Genomic DNA, 18,777 nt, shown 5'->3' with positions numbered 1-18,777 from the left:
CATCAACTCCTGGAGTTTGCTCAAACTCACGTCCATCAAGTTGGTGATGCCACCCAACCACCTCATCTGGTTGAGGTTAGGTGGTTGGATGGCATCACCGACTTGATGGACAAGAGTCATTTTCATCATTTCATCATATGTCATTTTCATCATTAGTGACATTGTAAATGGAATTAATTAGAATTTTTTTTTCTATTAGTGAAAACACTTCCCTTCAACCTAAGTGTTGGATCAACTTGAATGAAATTTTGTTTTGGAAAATCTCATAATGTCATGTTAATGAGATTAACCTGAGATTCTTTTACTATTGAGATTCTTCTACTATTTTCCAAGTTAATTCAGAGAAAAAGTCAACCAGGACTACCAGAAAATAAGCATACATATTTTTACATTACTTTTCTTTTTCTTAAAAATATACATTGTTTCCTCAAAGACTAGTCATTTCTTTTCAATCTCAAAAAACGGGAGTAAAAAGAAGAGATGGAAAAGGAAGAGGAAAAAAAGGAAACACCCACTCACCTGCTACCGCAACTCTTGCTGTCCGACTCACAATTGACCCAGCGTCCCCTAAAGATGCCTCGCATTGGTAAAGTCCCTCGTCCGGCTTATGGTGCCTGGAGTGAAGTATGTTTTGTATCAACAGAGACCCATTTGGAAGTTGCTGCTTCCGTTCGTCCATTCCCAAGGCGAGGTGGATGCCGTCTTTCTTCCACTTGATGACGGGGACTCCCCGGTCAGACTCCGCGGAGCAGTTCAGGAGGACGTTCCCTCCGCGCATAGTGACGGCATCCGAGGGCTCCGACAGGAAGCGCAGGGATGTGAAAGACTTGATCTGGAAAGCTGGAACGTCAAAGCACAGAGAAATACGTTCACTTCTTGTAAAAGATCTCACGAGGCAAGCCCTGGCCTTCACAAAACTTTTTCCAAACAATCTGGGTCTTTGAAAAACGTGCAAGAAAAAGTGAAACTTAAAAACAAAGGGGGACTTGCTTCTTGATCCAGTGACTAAACCTTCACCTTCCAATGCAGGGGGCGCAAGTTCACTCTCTCTCGGGGAACTAAGATCCCACATGCCTTGCCAAAAAACCGAAACATAAAACAAAAGCAATATTGTAACAAATTCAATAAAGACTTAAAAAAGTAAATAAAAGCAAGGATGTTGTATTAAAGAAGGGGAAAAGTGTCCAACTGAGATAACCACAGCTAAAGAAACTATTGGTCCCAAAAGTAATAATAAGAAAAATTAAGAATTTACAGAAATCTAGGCAAGGCTATCATCACATACCAATCCATACTTGAAAATTTAGAAGAGATCAATAAATTTTCCAAATCAAACTAGGTATCTTAAAGCAGTAATGGTTAGTGGTGGGGCAGCTAAGATTTGAGGATATTTCTATCTCTGCATTCTGATTATACTATTGATTAAATTATCCCCCCAAAATCCATTCAGACATGGTATTCCATTAATAACTACAACAGAAAAATCAACCCCAAACAGGATGGGAAAAATTATTTAGAACAAAGCTCAGGTGAGTTTTAAATAGGTAAAAAATCCCGTTTGCAGAAGCAAAACACAATAAAGCTACCACCTAAAGTCACAAATCCCTGATGTATCTTAACTTGCATCCAAATGTTGCTCCTGAGCCGGGAAGACTAGGTGAATATTATAGTTCGAATTTTTTTCATAAACATACATGAATATAAGAAGTCAGATGACAGAAGAGAAGATTGTTTAAGAATCTGGAGGTGCTAGAACAAGTATAGTTAGTTTAAGTGCATTCCTTCCAGGGCTGGAAAACAGCACTTGCCAGAATACTTGGTTATTGAATCAAAGACTTGGACGAGGTCTTAGGAGGTCATTGGGGTTGACCCTTGGCTCCAAAAGGTGTACTCCTAAATCACTCAAGTTCAATTACATTCTATTTCATTTTCAATGATCTCTGGGACTATGGAATCTACAATATCCCTAGGTATCTTGTTTTAATATTGAATCGTCCTTAGAGTCTTAACTAAATTTTCTTGCTTCCATTTAATCTCATTTTGCTCTTGAATCACATTGTGTAACAATGCAGAGAGAACACATCTTTGTAAGAGCTCCTTGTTCTTTTGAGGCAGCATTTAATTTCTTTAAAAACATCACCTCCTCTAAGTTCTGTTTTAGCTTCAATCTCCCCAGGACAATAATCATTAGCTTCCTTAATTTTTCTGTGATGAGAACTATTTTTGTTGTACTTTGTGAAAATGTTTCAGTTTTTCATCATTTAAAAAGCAGGCATCTAAACTGCTTATAATCAATATTCTGATAAAGGACGGACCCATACTAGCACTAATGGGCAGATATATTCTCAGCTTTGAATACTTCATTTACCAGCAAAGATAAAGCTGAACAACTTCTGTTTCTCCATGGTCTTTTCTGCCATGCTCCCACAAACCTATTTTTCCTGAACCTCACAGTCAAAATAAGTCTGTTACTTTACTTATTCTGTCAAAATTTGCCCATCATTCATTGTCATACACTCATTTCATCCAACTAGGTCAGGAACCCAAAGAAAGCAGCTATAAGTTTGCTCACATTAATATAAATTGTAAGATAACAGTGAGCATTGTGTCAACCACAAATTATAATGGCAAAAATATCCCAAAAGGTACAGCCTGGTCCCCTCACTGTCCAGTACAATCGTCCTGCCCTCAGGCTGTTTTAGTGTTACCAACATAATGATCGCTGCCCATTCCTCTAGTGGAAAGCATTGGTATACTGCAAGAGGAGCCCGGACACTTAATCCTTGGTCCTGGCTTTAGTATTTAAAGATGTGTAACTCAAACAAGCCTTTTAGGTCTTCAGAAGCTCAGTTGCTTCTGAAAAATGAGGATGTTGAATTAGATGATCTTCAAAGTCAATATACAGTTTGGAAACTTTCAGAAGTAGGATGGGTCGAAGATATTCATCAAATGAATGCCGTTCTAAACATACTGAAGTGTCAACAGTGAACAGCCAGAGAGAGATACACCAAGGATGAGAAAGTAGAAAGAAGTTGTAATGTCCTTAAATGTCAAGATATTTCACTAGAGTAACACCTGCAATTTCCATACAAGTAGCATTAATAAGGCAGAAATAAATTTAGAATTCAAGACCAGGCAACGATATTAAAAGCATTTATTGCTTTTTTGTTCTTCCCGGGGCCTATATTTTAAACAACAACCTCATGCTGAACACCTTATTTATGTCACAGAACACATAATGAATTTAATACAGCTGTTTATGACAGCATGCTAATGAGCATATGTGCCCATTATCACAAATAAATAATCCACTTCATTTGAAACAAGGAGATTATGACAGTTTGCAGTGCTTGAGTACATAATTTAGGAAAGTTAAATAAAGATTAACTTTTTCTTCAGTACAATTACCCCTTCAGTTGGCTGGCAGTTTGAGCTTTTGCGTTCCTTACGACAATTGCATTTTGAACGTATGAGTCTGGGATAAAGGTGCCCCACTGCTTTAAGCAACTTGTATTAGTTCCTTCATTTTTAAAAAAAATGGACATGGTCCAAGAAATAGAATCTGTTGAGAAATAACAGGTTTGTTTTCAATTATCCTGGTTTCAAAGTTTTAGCCCATGTTAGGCACAAGCTGTCTCCATCTCCTTGCACAGGCTCAATAAATGGCTCACTGATAATTACACTGAATTCAATCTAGGCTACCCTCCTCCCTCTTCTCATAGAATACTAGTTCCTCTCAGGGGGATTTGCCTACCAGTTATCATCACTAAGGGCTTCCCTGGTGGCTCAGATGATAAAGAATTTGCCTGTAATATAGGAGACCCTGGTTCAATCCCTGGGTTGGGAAGATTCCCTGGAGAAAGGAATGGCTACCCTCTCCAGTGTTCTTGTCTGGAGAGTGCCATGAACGGAGGAACCTGGTGGGCTACAGTCTTTGGGGTTGCTAAGAGTAAACATATGACTGAACAATTAACATTTTCACTTTAAACACTCTCATATCTTATGGAATAATTTTATCTGATTGTTTTATCTAGAAATCAATGTGAAATCAACTACATTGATTTAATGCAGGAGAAGAGAAAGAAAAATATTAAAACTGAGGAAAACAAATAAGTGAAATAGCATATGGAACTTGTAGTGCAAAGAGCTGTGGCAGGAATTTGGGCAAAGTTTGATGAGGGTAGGCTTCCCTGGTAGCTCAGCTAGTGAAGAATCTGCCTACAACTCAGGAGACCCCAGTACAATTCCTGGGTCAGGAAGATCCCCTGGAAAAGGGTCAGGTTACCCACTCCAGTATTCTTGGGCTTCCCTGGTGGCTCAGATGGTAAAGAATCCACCCATGATTCGGGAGACCTGGTTCAGTCTCTGGTTTGGGAAGATCCCCCAGAGGATGGCATGCAACCCACTCCAGTATTGCCTGGAGAATCCCCATGGACAGAGGAACCTGGCGGGCGACAGTTCATGGGGTCACAGAGAGTGGAACATGACTGAGCAACCAAGCACAACACAGAGATCCCCTTGGAAATGGGTGAAAGAGATAACTGGAAAGCAAATGCTTTTAAGGAATCAAATGAAAGCTACACACTACAATTTTACAGAAGCTTTTACAGTAGAATAACAATGGTAAGAATTTCATCCAGAAGAAAGCCAACTAGAGAAGTTTCTTTGCTGTGTTTTGGTTTTCTCTTTAAGATCCCAGTGGTCATTCTACTGAACCATCAAGTAGTAACATTTTCCAGCCCTGCTTCATAAAAGAAGCAATCCTTTGGGCCTGCTATAAAATTATGTAAGGCAATCATATTTGGAGAGATATACTTGAGAATACCAAAAGTCCATCCACTAAGAAACTTGGACTCCAGAGTCTGATACCAGAGTTTGTGATAAGAATAAATGAGTATCCAGCCCTCCTTCCCTCCAAATTCTATCATGGGAGGATTCCTAAATCTTCCTTGGCTAGCATTTAGGCCAGAGAAGGCGATGGCACCCCATTCCAGTACTCTTGCCTGGAAAGTCCCATGGATGGAGGAGCCTAGTAGGCTGCAGTCCATGGGGTCGCTAAGAGTCGGACACAACTGAGCAACTTCGCTTTCACTTTTCACTTTCATGCATTGGAGAAAGAAATGGCAACCCACTCCAGTGTTCTTGCCTGGAGAATCCCAGGGATGGCGGATCCTGATGGCCTGCCGTCTATGGGGTCGCACAGAGTCGGACTCGACTGAAGCGACTTAGCAGCAGCAGCAGAAGCAGCATTTAAGCCAAGAGCCATATATGCATCTAACTAACTGGTACTGTTTCTTATCTGTGTCAGTCTGAGAAAAAGTAATAGAGTGTCATATTGTTGTTGGATATTATTCTTTTTCTCCTTCTTCTTCTGAAAGATAATTGATAATAAGCAGATACCAGCACAGCAAAACCTTCAGTGTTTTCCTAATGAAGACATAAAAGGTTCCCTCTTAAGCGGGCTTCTTCCCCTTTGGTTCAGACGGTAAAGAATCTGCCTGCAATGTGGGAGACCTTAGTTCAATCTCTGGGTCAGGAAGATCCCCTGAAGAAGAGCATGGCAACCCATTCCAGTATTCTTGCCTGGAGAATTCCATGGACAGAGAAGCCTGGTGGGCCACAGTCCATGGGATCACAAAGAGTCGGACACAACCAAGCGACTATTGCTTCACAAAGGAGAAAGTGATGTCTATTTGCTTTAGCTTTGTTAAACATAAATAAACATCAGAGATAACACTGCTAGGGATATTCCAGGCTTATATTAATTGAGTATCTAGAGATAGAAAAGATCCTTAGTGTGTTTTAGAAACTGACCAAAATGATCAAACAAGTAGTAGTAAAAATGTTTCTGTAAGGTTAAGTCCCTCTGTGCTTGCTCTCCTTATCAATTTCTTGTTAATTTCAAAGACCAGTCACAGAGGCAGATTAACTTAGAATGGATTTTTAAGGTATGACATTTCATCTACAATATCAAACATTGTTAAGTGTGAAAAATAATTCCCTATGGAGTCAGAAATTTCTTTCTAAGTCCAATGTGTAAGAGCTTCTGGTTAAAGCAATAAGAGCTAAAACTTAAATTTATGACAAATAGCATGGAAGTAAAAAGACACTCCTAAAAAGATTTGAAGATTAGAAAATGTCATATAAATCCCCATAGAACTTGCTATGCATAATTTTATCCTCCAAGTGATGAAAACTTTCACATTGGAATGCGTGGAGGTTCTGTGGATCCCCGAATTCATGTAATCAACCCCCAAATCTTAACATCATTATCTCTTCTTAGAAATAAATTCTACTGCATCTGTTTGCCTTGTGTTAAGATAGATACCTCCATTGAAAGAAATGAAAACTATTCTATGGATGATGGAATATAATCCATTTTCAACTGATCAAACATCACTTACATGTGCAATTGCCACTCTGGTTATCAGCCCCAGTGGAAGCTTATAATACCTATGAGACTGTGTGATGGAAGAGGGGATTTAAAAAAACAAAACAAAACCATGAATTAACAGGCCCCCTAATTAATATGAACATTACTGGTTTAGGATATCAGAATATAAATTCGGACACAGTCATTCTTAAACTAAGGTCCCCAGACCTGCAAAAGCTCCCCCACCTGGGAACTTGTTACAAAGCGCAATCTGAGTCCACACTCTAGACACACCTGGTCGGTCAGCAACTGCAGGGCAGAGGCTCACAGTGTGAGCTTTAGTTAGCCTCCAGGAAATGCTCACATTCACTAAAGCTTGAGAACTGCTTCTCCAAAACTTGCCCTGGCCTGAACTATAGTTGGAGACCTTTGTATTTTTTTTTTTTTTTTTTTTTGGACTATCTTGTTGTAATGTTGCATATTTGGAGAATTTCTGCAATATCATCAATGATGAATAGAGAAATGAAGTTACATGGCTAATCCAGGAAAGCAAATCATTGAATACCATTTCAACGTAGAGAAATGAAGTTACAGGGCTAATCCAGGAAAGCAAATCATTGAATACCATTTCAACACATATTAATATTTGTTGCATGTTTACCTTTAAAAGGCTGGAATTTAGTAAGGAAAAGGTCAAGAAAGAGGGCTATAGGTAACAACATCTCATCTTCCCTTTATTGTTATCAGGACCCCAAATGGCCATACTCCATTCAGCAAAATAAAAATTATATCACAATCAACTGAAGATTTAGGATCTTCTTTTAGAATATTCTTGGTTGTTCACACATAGAACTGTCAAAAGATTTCTTTTTTGAATCACTGTAATAGCTACAATCATCTTGCAAAAGAAGTTTAGGTAAATAGAGTACTCTTTATCAAATTACATTATTTCATTACATTTTACCTCCACAGTGTAATTATAGCCTTTTAAAATAGTGGAACCTTAAACGCTTGCCTGGTTGACCAGCCCCTCAGTCCAGCTTAGTCTGTAGAAGGTCAAAACCACACTAGCACTCTCTCCACTGCAGCCTGGAGGTATACTTTACATGCTTCATATTAATGCAAAATGTTCAACATTAGCCAGCTCAGGGAGAGAAAGCATATGTCACCAAAGCACCAAAACCAATGACCACTGGGGCTTCTGTGAAGTATCAATGTTTTTTTCCTACTTTGATAAGATACATGGTCAAAATACTTGTCAGAAAATGTGGTCATATATTTAAAAGATTGTGTGCATTCCAACCCTTCCTAGAGACTAGGTTCAAGTCAACTGACTTCAAGTTTGTATTACTAACAAATGGAAATCAGAAACGAATTAGGTTTTATGGAATTTATACAGATGTGAGAGTTGGATCATACAGAAGGCTGAGCACCAAAGAATTGATGCTTTTGAATTGTGGTGTTGGAGAAGACTCTTGAGAGTTCTTTGGACTGTAAGGAGATCAAACCAGTCCACCCTAAAGGAAATCATCCCTGAATATTCATTGGAAGGACTGATGCTAAAGCTGAAGCTCCAAAACTTTGGGCACCTGATGCAAAGAGCCTGCTGCTGCTGCTGCTAAGTCGCTTCAGTCGTGTCTGACTCTGTGCGACCCCATAGACAGAAGCCCATCAGGATCCGCCATCCCTGGGATTCTCCAGGCAAGAACACTGGAGTGTGTTGCCATTCCCTTCTCCAATACAGGAAAGTGAAAAGTGAGAGTGAAGTCGCTCAGTCGTGTCTGACTCTTAGTGACCCCATGGACTGCAGCCTACAGGCTCCTCCATCCATGGGATTTTCCAGGCAAGAGTACTGGAGTGGGGTGCCATTGCCTTCTCTGGCAAAGAGCCTACTCACTCAAAAAGACCTGATGCTGGGAAAGATTGAGGGCAGGAAGAGAAGGAAGCACGGCGACAGAGGATGAGATGTTTGGATGGCAACACTGACTCAACGGACATGAGTTTGGGCAAAGTCCAGGAGATAGTAGTCCAAAGTCCAAGGGCAAGGTAGCTTGGTGTGCTGTAGTCCATGGGGTCACAAAATTTCGACATGATTTAGTGACTGAACATATACACAATGGAGTACTACTCAGCCATTAAAAAGAATACATTTGAATCAGTTCTAATGAGATGGATGAAACTGGAACCTATTATACAGAGTGAAGTAAGCCAGAAAGAAAAACACCAATACAGTATACTAACGCATATATATGGAATTTAGAAAGATGGTAACAATAACCCTGTGTACGAGACAGCAAAAGAGACATTGATGTATAGGTCAGTCTTATGGACTCTGTGGGAGAGGGAGAGGGTGGGGAGATTTGGGAGAATAGCATTGAAACATGTATAATATCATGTATGAAACGAGTCACCAGTCCAGGTTCAATGCACGATACTGGATGCTTGGGGCTGGTGCACTGGGATGACCCAGAGGGAGGGTTTGGGGAGGGAGGAGGGAGGAGGGTTCAGGATGGGGAACACAGGTATACCTGTGGCGGATTCATTTCGATATTTGGCAAAACTAATACAATATTGTAAAGTTTAAAAATAGAATAAAATTTAAAAATAAATAAATAAATAAATAAGGCACAAGAAGATTCATAGGAAGAAACACAAGTGCATTTTACTATGGGAATTTATTAAGTATCACTAAAACGTAGGAAGCAATGGATGAAAATGAAAAATTTTGAAAGGATAGTTCAAGTTTCTCACCCATTAGAGTCTCTAGATTTAGCAAATAAAAATTAAGGATATCAGTTACACTTGAATTTCATGTAAACAACATTTTACTATATATATGTTTCAGGCTTCCCAGGTAGCTCTGTGTGGTTAGTTGCTCAATTGTGTTTGACTTTTTGTGACCCCATGGACTGTAGCCTACCTGGTTCCTCTGTCCATGGAGATTCTCCAGGCAAGAATGCTGGTGTGGGTTGCCATGCTCTCCTCTAGGGATCTTCCCAACCTAGTGATCAAACCGAAATCTCCCGCACTGGGGGCAGATTCCTTATCATCTGAGCCACCAGGGAAGCCCAAGAATACAGGAGTGGCTAGCCTATCCCTTCCCCAGGGACTCTTCCTACCCAGGAATTGAACCTGGGGCTCCTGCATTGTAGGCGGATTCTTTACCAGCTGAGCTCCCAGGTAGCTCAGTGGTAAAGAATTTACCTGCTGATGCAAGGAGATTCAGGAGATGCAGGTTCGATCTCTGGGTCAGGAAGATCCCCTAAAGGAGGAAATGGCAACCCACTTCAATATTCTTGCCTGGAGAATCCCATGGACAGAGGAGCCTGGTGGGCTACAGTCCATGAGGTCACAAAGAGTCAGACATGACTGAGCATGCACACACACATACACATGTTTCAGACAACAGATGCTTGAATTAAATTAACTCTGCATAGGACATACTTACAGTAAAACATTATTTGTTGTTTGTTCAAATTTCAAACTTAACTGGGCATCCTGTTAATTTTATCCCCCATGAAATTAACTTCCTTGAGGCCATAGCATAAGTGGGGAAATAGTATATGTATTCATACTATCCCTTCTTAGTTCTGACATAGGTGCAGAGAAGAGGGAATTCTTAGAAAGGTACCGTGATTGAATCAGAAAAAGTGATTTTAGCGTCAGGACACTTGCTGACCTAGTCCAACATCACCAAATATCCATGTAGAAAGGTTGTTGAACTCGATTTGTTCTTAACACAGTGATCCTTCTTTTTTTTTTTTCTTCTTCCCTTTACAAGTCTGGGAGCAAAATTCAGATACATAAATACAGAATGTGAAGTTCAAGAAGCAACTAAGCCGGCAGAAATCTCTTACTGATCCCACACAGAGGCTTCCCATCAGACATTCTGAGCACATGGCCTCTTCCCTAAAGCGGTGGAGGCTTTGCCAAGAGATCTGAGGGCTTCCACAGGGCAAGGAGTGTGTGCCCCGGGCAACGGACTGAGTGTCCTCTGGCTAAATCTAACGGTAAAGAAAAATGATAAGGGCCAAGTGAGAGTGAAGAGGATCTCTCTCAGCCCTTTGCTGCTTCAGGAGCTAAATCTCTAAACCACAGCCTGATTTTTCTGTGTGATACTGGGAAAATTGTAATGGGATTATTTTTCAGCTCAACAGGTAACACTGTCTGACTTCTAGGTTATCATTCTCAAGGCCTCATGCAAAATGAGCACTAAAAAGAGAAACTTTGATGTGCTGTTTAATCTGCCGTGGATTTGAACCTTAATCCCTCTCTCATTTCCGTAAAATGGAAGCTGGTTTTCTTCTCCCTTGTGTTTTTCATCAGTAGGGGGACACGTTGCTTTTTCAGAATGAGCAACTGTCAACTGGAACACTGAGAAAGGTTATCCAGTGTATTTAGAAAAGGCAACAGGCAAGGGAACGCAGTGCATGGGAATATCCCTCTCCATCCAGAAGGCAGCGAAAAGTTCACAAGCACTGGAATGCTATGCATTGTTAAGAGACCCATCAATTCTCAGAAACTTAATCAAGTTGCCCGTGTTTACTATACACAAATAAGAACATATAACTATAAAACCAAATATCATAATACGAGCTCCTAACCCTATCTACCTGGTGATAGCCACTATTGAAATTTATATACATTTCCTTCTAAGAAATTATTCATTTTTGATTCATAGCAATCTGCTGTTTTATCTACAGGTCTGTAATAATATAAAAGAGAGAAAGATTATATTCTAGCCTCTCTTCCTCTTTATATAAGGACTCTAATCCCATCATGATGTCCCCATCTTCATGACTCCATCTAATACCAATTACCTCCCAAGGGCTCCACTTCTAAATATACACTGGGAGTTAGGGCTTCAGCATATGTATTGGGGGTGGGAGGGAGTGGCAGGGTGTGTGGGGTGGGTGGTCACAGTATTCAGTCCATAGCAGATGAAGATTAGGTATCTAGGGGAAGAAATCTGCAGGGAGACAAAGCCAAGAGATCACAGTTCAGTTCAGTCGCTCAGTCACAAACTCTTTGCGACCCCATGAATCGCAGCACTCCAGACCTCCCTGTCCATCACCAACTCCCAGAGTCCACCCAAACCCATGTCCATTGAGTCAGTGATGCCATCCAACCATCTCATCCTCTGTCGTCCCCTTCTCCTCCTGCCCTCAATCTTTCCCAGCATCAGGGTCTTTCCCAATGAGTCAGCTCTTCGTATCAGGTGGCCAAAGTATTGGAGCTTCAGCTTCAACATCAGTCCTTCCAATGAACACCTAGGACTGATCTCCTTTAGGATGGACTGGTTGGATCTCCTTGCAGTCCAGGGAGATGTGTAAAACCTGGTTTACAAGCAAAAGAACTTTGCTTTAACACTGACTAAGATGGAAACCTCATGGAGAGTTTTGGTCAAGAATGTGAAAGGGTCCACTTTATATTATAAAACAGTAATTTTTAATACAGAATATTCCCACCCCATCCTCTCCATGCCCCCAGCCAGGAGACTGGAGACACTTCTGGTTGTAACAGCTGGGAAGGGTGGTGCTTGGCTGCAGTGGGAAGAGACCAGGAGGGCTGCTACCCAGCCTGCAGTGCACAGAACCACCCTTCACAAGAGAGAAGCATCCCGTCCAAAGCACCGGTAGTGCTGAGGCTGAGATATCTTTTAAAAGACTCATCTTTGTTGCTGTGGTGAGGATAGGGGTCACTGGAAGAAGAGAAACCAGTTGGGAGGCTAGTTCTGCAGTCCACATCAGATGGGGTGACTTGAAAAGAAATGGTCAGATTCAAGACCTGATTTTAAAGGTAGAATCACTGGAGTTGCTGAGGGATTAGGTATGGATTGTTGAAGAGAGAAAAGAGTCCAGGATGACTCCAAGTAGATCAGTAGAGCAATTTGTGTAGTTTATAAGCAAAAAAGGCCCACTGTTGCAAAACAAAGCCCTCAGGACAAGGAGTCAGAAGACCTGAGTACTTTGCCTAACGCTGTCCCTCACAAGCCCCTCTGAGTGTGGGCTACATCCTTGGGAATCAAGGTCCTCAACAATAAGACAAGAACTTGGACCAGATAACCTCTAGGTGTCTTCAGCTCTCATATTATAAAAGTCTATAAGTCAATTTTGCTACTTACAAAAAATCACCCTCAAATTTAGGGGAAATTTGTGTTATACGGAGAGATTTGCTATAATCACACAGTGATCAGTTTAATCACAGACTTATATGAGAGCACAAAGAAGTGCAGTTACTGAAGGTGCCAAGAGATCAACAACCCACCTCATTATCCATAAAATAGAGAGACAGTCTAATCTTTCTCTTGAAGATAAAAGACTGCAGAGGTCACTCTGCCAACAAAGCACAGGCTGCTTTATTATGATTCATGAGAAATGAAAGTATTCATCTTGTGGAAACTGCTGTTACAAATCTGAAGGATTAATTCCATAAAGGTCCGAAAGGTCCAGGGAAAGCCTTAAAAATTCAGCAAAGCTCATGGTTGATAGTGTGGTATAAAGTCTAATGCAGGGAGCCATACTGGTAAAGCATTCTGTGTTATAAGTGTCCAGTTTTCTCAACATGAAGGCCGAATAGTGTTTTGTTCTGTTTTGCTTTTTTTAACTAAAATGCTATCATTCTTTTTTGTCAGGATATCAACTGTGTATCTTGTTATCAGCAGAAAGATGATCTTTCCCTGCTTAGTTCATGAAGTACATCAAGAAAGAAAATCCACAATGATAAGAGAAACATCAACATTGGAACAGAGAGTTAGTTAGCCTTAAACCACTCAGGAGGTCAGCCTTTAATAAAGGACCCTCACAAACAATTTGTTTTACTCAAAGGTGATTTAGATTCTATGGGAGATGACTTGCAGAGCACCGATGAAGTTTCTTCAAAGGATCAAAGCCATAATGGGAAGTCTGAACTCTCTCTATATACAACACATGCATGATCCAAGTGAGCTTCAGGGATGAAGAAACTATATAGGTGCCCTTCAACTAAAAGAAACTGAAAGATGAAGAAACATATCTGCCTATTTTGCATGGATATATGTCTTGCATGAGTTACTAGTTACAATGGTTGTTATCTCAGACCCAGCAAACTAGTAGGAGGGGGCCAGCCTTGAAGGCATGCTGTGCCCAAACGGTGGCCAAGGAATGGGTGACTCAGCCATATCTACATTTTCAAACACGCATATCTGAATGTCTGGAATATCACTGTTGGAAGTAATCTGGAAAGTTTTCAAGGCTGAATCATTTGTAAATTCTTTGCTGGTCAAGTCCTACTACAGACACCAAACAAAACAGAGGGCAGAGGTTTCTCTAGGAGCTGTAATCATTACATTAAAAGGGACTCAGTTCACTTGATTTCCAATATGCTGGAATGTCCAATAACATCTTAGAACCAGTTATAAATCTTAAATAATGAACATTAATTCTCATCAGGTTCTCATTTTATAAAATGTGCAGAGATAGAAAGTCTCATTGAATAGCAGTGACAGTTCCAGCTCTTACAAGTGATAGCTCTTTATTCTGCCTCTTTGTTGCTTAGTCACTCAGTCGTGTTCAACTGTTTGCTACCCCATGGACTGCAGCATGCCAGACTTCCCTGTCCCTCACCATCTCCTGGAGCTTGCTCAAACTCATATCCATTGAGTCAGTGATGTCATCCAACCATCTTGTCTTCTGTCATTCTCCTCCTGCCTTCTATCTTTCCCAGCATCAGGGTGTTTTCTAATGAGTCAGCTCTTCATATCAGTTGGCCAAAGTATTGGAGTTTCAGCTTCAGCATCAGTCCTTCTAATGGATATGCATGGTTAATTTCCTTCAGTATTGACTGGTTTGATCTCCTTGCAGTCCAAGAAACTCTCAAGAGTCTTCTCCAACACCACAGTTCAAAAGCATCAGTTCTTCCGCTCAGCCTGCTTTATGGTCCAACTCTCACATCCATAGATGACTACTGGAAAAACCGTAGCTTTGACTAAACAGCTTTATTGGCAAAGTAATGTCTCTGCTTTTTAATATGCTATTTAAGTTTGTCATAGCTTTTCTTCCAAGGAGGAAGCAGCTTTTAATTTCATGGCTGCAGTCATCATCTGCAGTGATTTTGGAGCCCCAGAAAAGAAAGTCTGTCACTGTTTCCGTTGTTTTCTCATCTATTTGCAATGAAGTGATGGGACTGGATGCCATGATCTTAGTTTTCTGAATGTTGAGTTTTAAGCCAGCTTTTTCACTCTTCTCTTTTACCTTCATAAAAAGGCTCTTTAGTTTCTCTTTACTTTCTGCCATAAAGATAGTGTGACTTGCATATTTGAGGTTATTGGTATTTCTCCTATGGCTCTTTTCTTTCTATCACATATCATATTTATGAGAATTTCTAATTATATTGCAGACTCAAGGGAAACAGAAATGAATCATATTTGTCTCTCTGTGTCACACAGAGAAAGTGAAAGAGGAGAGTGAAAAAGCTGGCTTAAAACTCAACATTCAAAAAACGAAGATCATGGCATCCAGTCCCATCATTTCACTGCAAATAGATGGGGAAACAATGGAAACAGTGACAGACTTTATTTTGGGGGGCTCCAAAATCACTGCAGATGGTGACTGCAGCCATGAAATTAAAAGATGCTTTCTCCTTGGAAGAAAAGCTATGACAAACATGGACAGCATATTAAAAGCAGAGACGTTACTTTACCAACAAAGGTCAGTATAGTCAAGTTATGGTTTTTCCAGTGGTCATGTTTGGATATGAGAGTTGGACCGTTAAGAAAGCTGAGCACCGAAGAACTGATGCTTTTGAACTGTGGTGTTGGAGAAGACTCTTGAGAGGCCCTTGGACTGCAAGGAGATCAAACCAGTCAATACTGAAGGAAATCAACCCTGAATATTAATTGGAAGGACTGAGGATAAAGCTGAAACTCCAATACTTTGGCCACCTGATGCAAAGAACTGACTCATTAGAAAAGACCCTGATGCTGGGTAAGATAGAAGGCAGAAGGATAATGACAGAGGACGAGATGGTTGGATGGCAACACTGACTTGATGGACATGAATTTGAGCAAGCTCCGGAAGTTGGTGATGGACAGGGAAGCCTGGCATGCTGCAGTCCATGGGGTTGCAAAGAGTCGGACATGACTGAGAGACTGAACTGAACTGATCACACAGTCTTTAGTAGCCCTTACCTATCTCAGAAATAAATACCTACTGAGTAAACTTACATAGACAAAAATATGACCAATTTAGAACTGCCTATATTAGTGAAAGAAAATCAGAAACAGAGGTAAAAAACAATATGAACCTTATTGTCTTAGTTTGATTGTGAATGATAAAGATTACTCAATATTACTGTCCAAGTATCAATATTCATATTGACCATACTTCCTTGAATAGTCTGAGGAAGTTTTGGTCACCTTTTTGTTTTCTGTTAAAGGCCAGATAATAAATATTTTTCAGCTGTCTGGCCAAGAGGCAATACTTAATATATTAATATATATATTTTTATGATGATTTAAAGTTAGGCTGATATACTTTGCTGTACAGAGGAAACTAACACAGCATTGTAAAGCAACCATACGCCAATTAGAAAAATAATAATAATAAACATATACCGTTAACCAGTTAACCAAAGAGTCAACCACTGAAAAATGTACAAATCATTATTTTAAAAAGAAGCAAAGGGCCAAACCTGGCCCTCCCTCCAGGCTGTGGTCTCTGATCCCTGTTCTGAGAAGATAATTCTGCTGACTCACAGTGAAGGGGATGAGGGCTTGGAGCTGCTCCCTTGCGCTAGACTCCCCATCCTCAAAGCTGCATTCCTCTGGATTTACCAGCTACAAAATTTTACTAAGAATATTTGGCCTATAGGCTGTGCACATGGGTAAACTTTCTCATTATAGTCATTCATTCATTCACACGTATCATCACACATGTAGTAAATGCCTAGGTAGCTCCCCGGCAACCTTGCTCCTTCTAACAGGCCTCTAATTCCGGATCACAGACCAGGAACTCCATCCTCTCTCTTCCTGTCCTTCTCCTCACTGCCTCAGGACCCTCCCTGGTCTGACTCAGGCCCCTACTTCCTGCTGTACCTGTTCCAACAGTGCTCAAGGATTTTATGGAAAATATATTCTTCTAATTGCTGATAGTCCACACAACACGTGCTGTTCTCATACTGTAATTTACTAAAAGGCCTCAGAGAAAAGGAAAACAATCTTGCTAGCTTTTTTCTTCCTACATGAATAAATATTCAAGGTGAAGGGAAAACCCATTTCTTTTGTTTTCTTGTTGCAATTAAGCCAGCACAGTTTAGCCTGGTCTGCTGCAGCAGGAGAGAGGTGTTCATTGGCTTCAAAAAGGTCATACAATTTCAGTTACGCATGATAAACAAATCCTAGAGGCTGACAGTACAGCATGGTGCCCATAGTTAATAATGTTGTATTGTACACTTAAAAATCTGCTAGGAAGGCAGATCTTACCATGTGATTTTCATCACAGAAATATTTTTAAAATAAAGAGGGTGGGAAGAAACTTTTGGAGGTGATGGGTTATAGCATTGATTGTGGTGAGTCTCACAGATTTATACTTATCTCCACCCTCATCAAGTTGTATACATTAAATAAGTATAGATTTTTGCATGACAATCATAGTTCAATAAAGTGATTAAAAACAAAAAAAGATGTGTGGGTAACTCATAGTCCTGAAAAGCTAGCACTTAGAGTATCACCAACAGTGACTTGTGTGTTCCTGAGGCTGTTTAGCCACTTAAAAAACGTTCTTTTCATTAAAAAAATATTTTTTTTTAATTAGAGAAAGCCTATTGAGTAAAGATTGCCTTTCAGCCTGGGGAACAATCCACTGGGGGCCCTCCCTATGCAAGCAGCAGGAATAGATGGGCTGTTTCCTGGGGAGCAAGGTCTCTGCTCCAGCCACCTGTATCACCTTATCAGATTCAGCCCATGGGTGTCAGTCTTCTGCCCCTATCTCTTCTCCACCTATCAACCAGTGGGATCACATAAAATGAAATTCAGAGCTTGCCATTCCTCTGATTAAATCTTTCTGGGCAGTCCTCTTGCAGGGAGCCCCAGATCCTGAATGTGAACCTGTGACCCACCATGGATGGTGCACAGCTGGGCTCCTGGCACCCCTTCCCCCGTGCCACCCCCCCTGCCCCCCCCCCATCATATTCATCCTCTGCCTTGACCATCATGTCTCAACCACAGTGGCTTCCTGTCTGTACTCAGAACTCACCACTCTACCTACCTGGAACGATCTTCTCGTATTTGTACCTGGCTAACTCCTATTCATCTTTTTATCCCAGCTTAAATATCATTTTCTCGGGGAAAAATTTCACGAGAAACCCACAAGAGAAAAGGACCATCTCCCTGTCCTTGTTTTGGGAGCACAGAGTCTTAGCCACTGGACCACCAGGGAAGTCCCTGTTTAGCCACTTTTTACCATTCCTGCACGACCTTCTATCCACTTGCTTTCCATAATGGCATTTCCGTAGTGTAATGGTTATCATGTTTGCCTCATCCAGTTGCTTTCCATATACTTAGCTTATTCGATCTTTAATAAATTCCTCTTAGATTGTCTCTAATTTTAAAAATATCAGTAAGGATAAAAGCAATGATTTTCTGCATCTCGATTTCAAAAGAGTAAATGCCTTAAATTTATCTAAATAATGAACAGCAGATTTCCTTGAATGATAGAAACTATAATTCCACGGAGAGGTCCAAGTGTTACTATAAAACACTCAGAAGTAAATTTATACACAATTCTCAGATGAAATGCAAAACTGAGAGCAGAAAATGTGCTGAGTTTACTGAACGTGGTCCACAGGCCCCCATCTCAAATGCAGGCTCCCTTATATTCATCAGCTGGAGACACTTCTTCCCCCACAACCCAAGATCCCAGACAAATGAATCTTACTTCCTTTCTTATTCTGTCCCACTTGCTGGTTCTCACCTAATGCCTTCAGCTCCTTAAACCTCTTATTACCTCAAGATCAGAGCAGCTGGGGACTTAATAGATGTCACCAGAACATAAAGAGAGGGGGTTACTCTTTATTGTATAACATTTTGATTTGTATGATATATACCGGGACTGTAATTTTAAGAACTATAATTAGTATAAATGCTAATCATATTAGTCAAAGCAGTTACTATTTTAATGTAATCAAATAAATAAAATCTCTCTCTCCTTTTCAATTCTTTTTCTCTCCTCTTAAAAAACAGCCAGAAAATATGCCCCTGCTGTTGCATAGCCAGGGGAATAAATAGCACAAACATGAAAAGAACTGATAATGATTAAAGTCAGTTACCTACAGTTCGGTCTACTATCCTTTACAGAGGGTGGTCTGAGGGTTGGGGTTGGGGGTTATTCACCACCTTCAACCATGGGTCAAGGTTGCATTAAGCAAGG

General features: G+C 40.5%; 1 protein-coding gene across 1 annotated transcript in view; it reads right to left on the bottom strand.

The window, feature by feature from the left end:
- DCC (DCC netrin 1 receptor) overlaps positions 1-18,777 on the bottom strand; it is an 877,980-nt gene that overhangs the window by 844,988 nt on the left and 14,215 nt on the right. The window contains exon 2 of the mRNA XM_070361809.1: positions 520-840. Coding sequence (XP_070217910.1) covers positions 520-840 — 321 coding nt within the window. The remainder of the gene's footprint in view (positions 1-519; positions 841-18,777) is intronic.

Source organism: Bos mutus, chromosome 24 (assembly GCF_027580195.1).
Source record: "Bos mutus isolate GX-2022 chromosome 24, NWIPB_WYAK_1.1, whole genome shotgun sequence".
NCBI classification, from domain to species: Eukaryota; Metazoa; Chordata; class Mammalia; order Artiodactyla; family Bovidae; genus Bos; species Bos mutus.
This window is presented reverse-complemented; position numbering and strand designations above follow the sequence as displayed.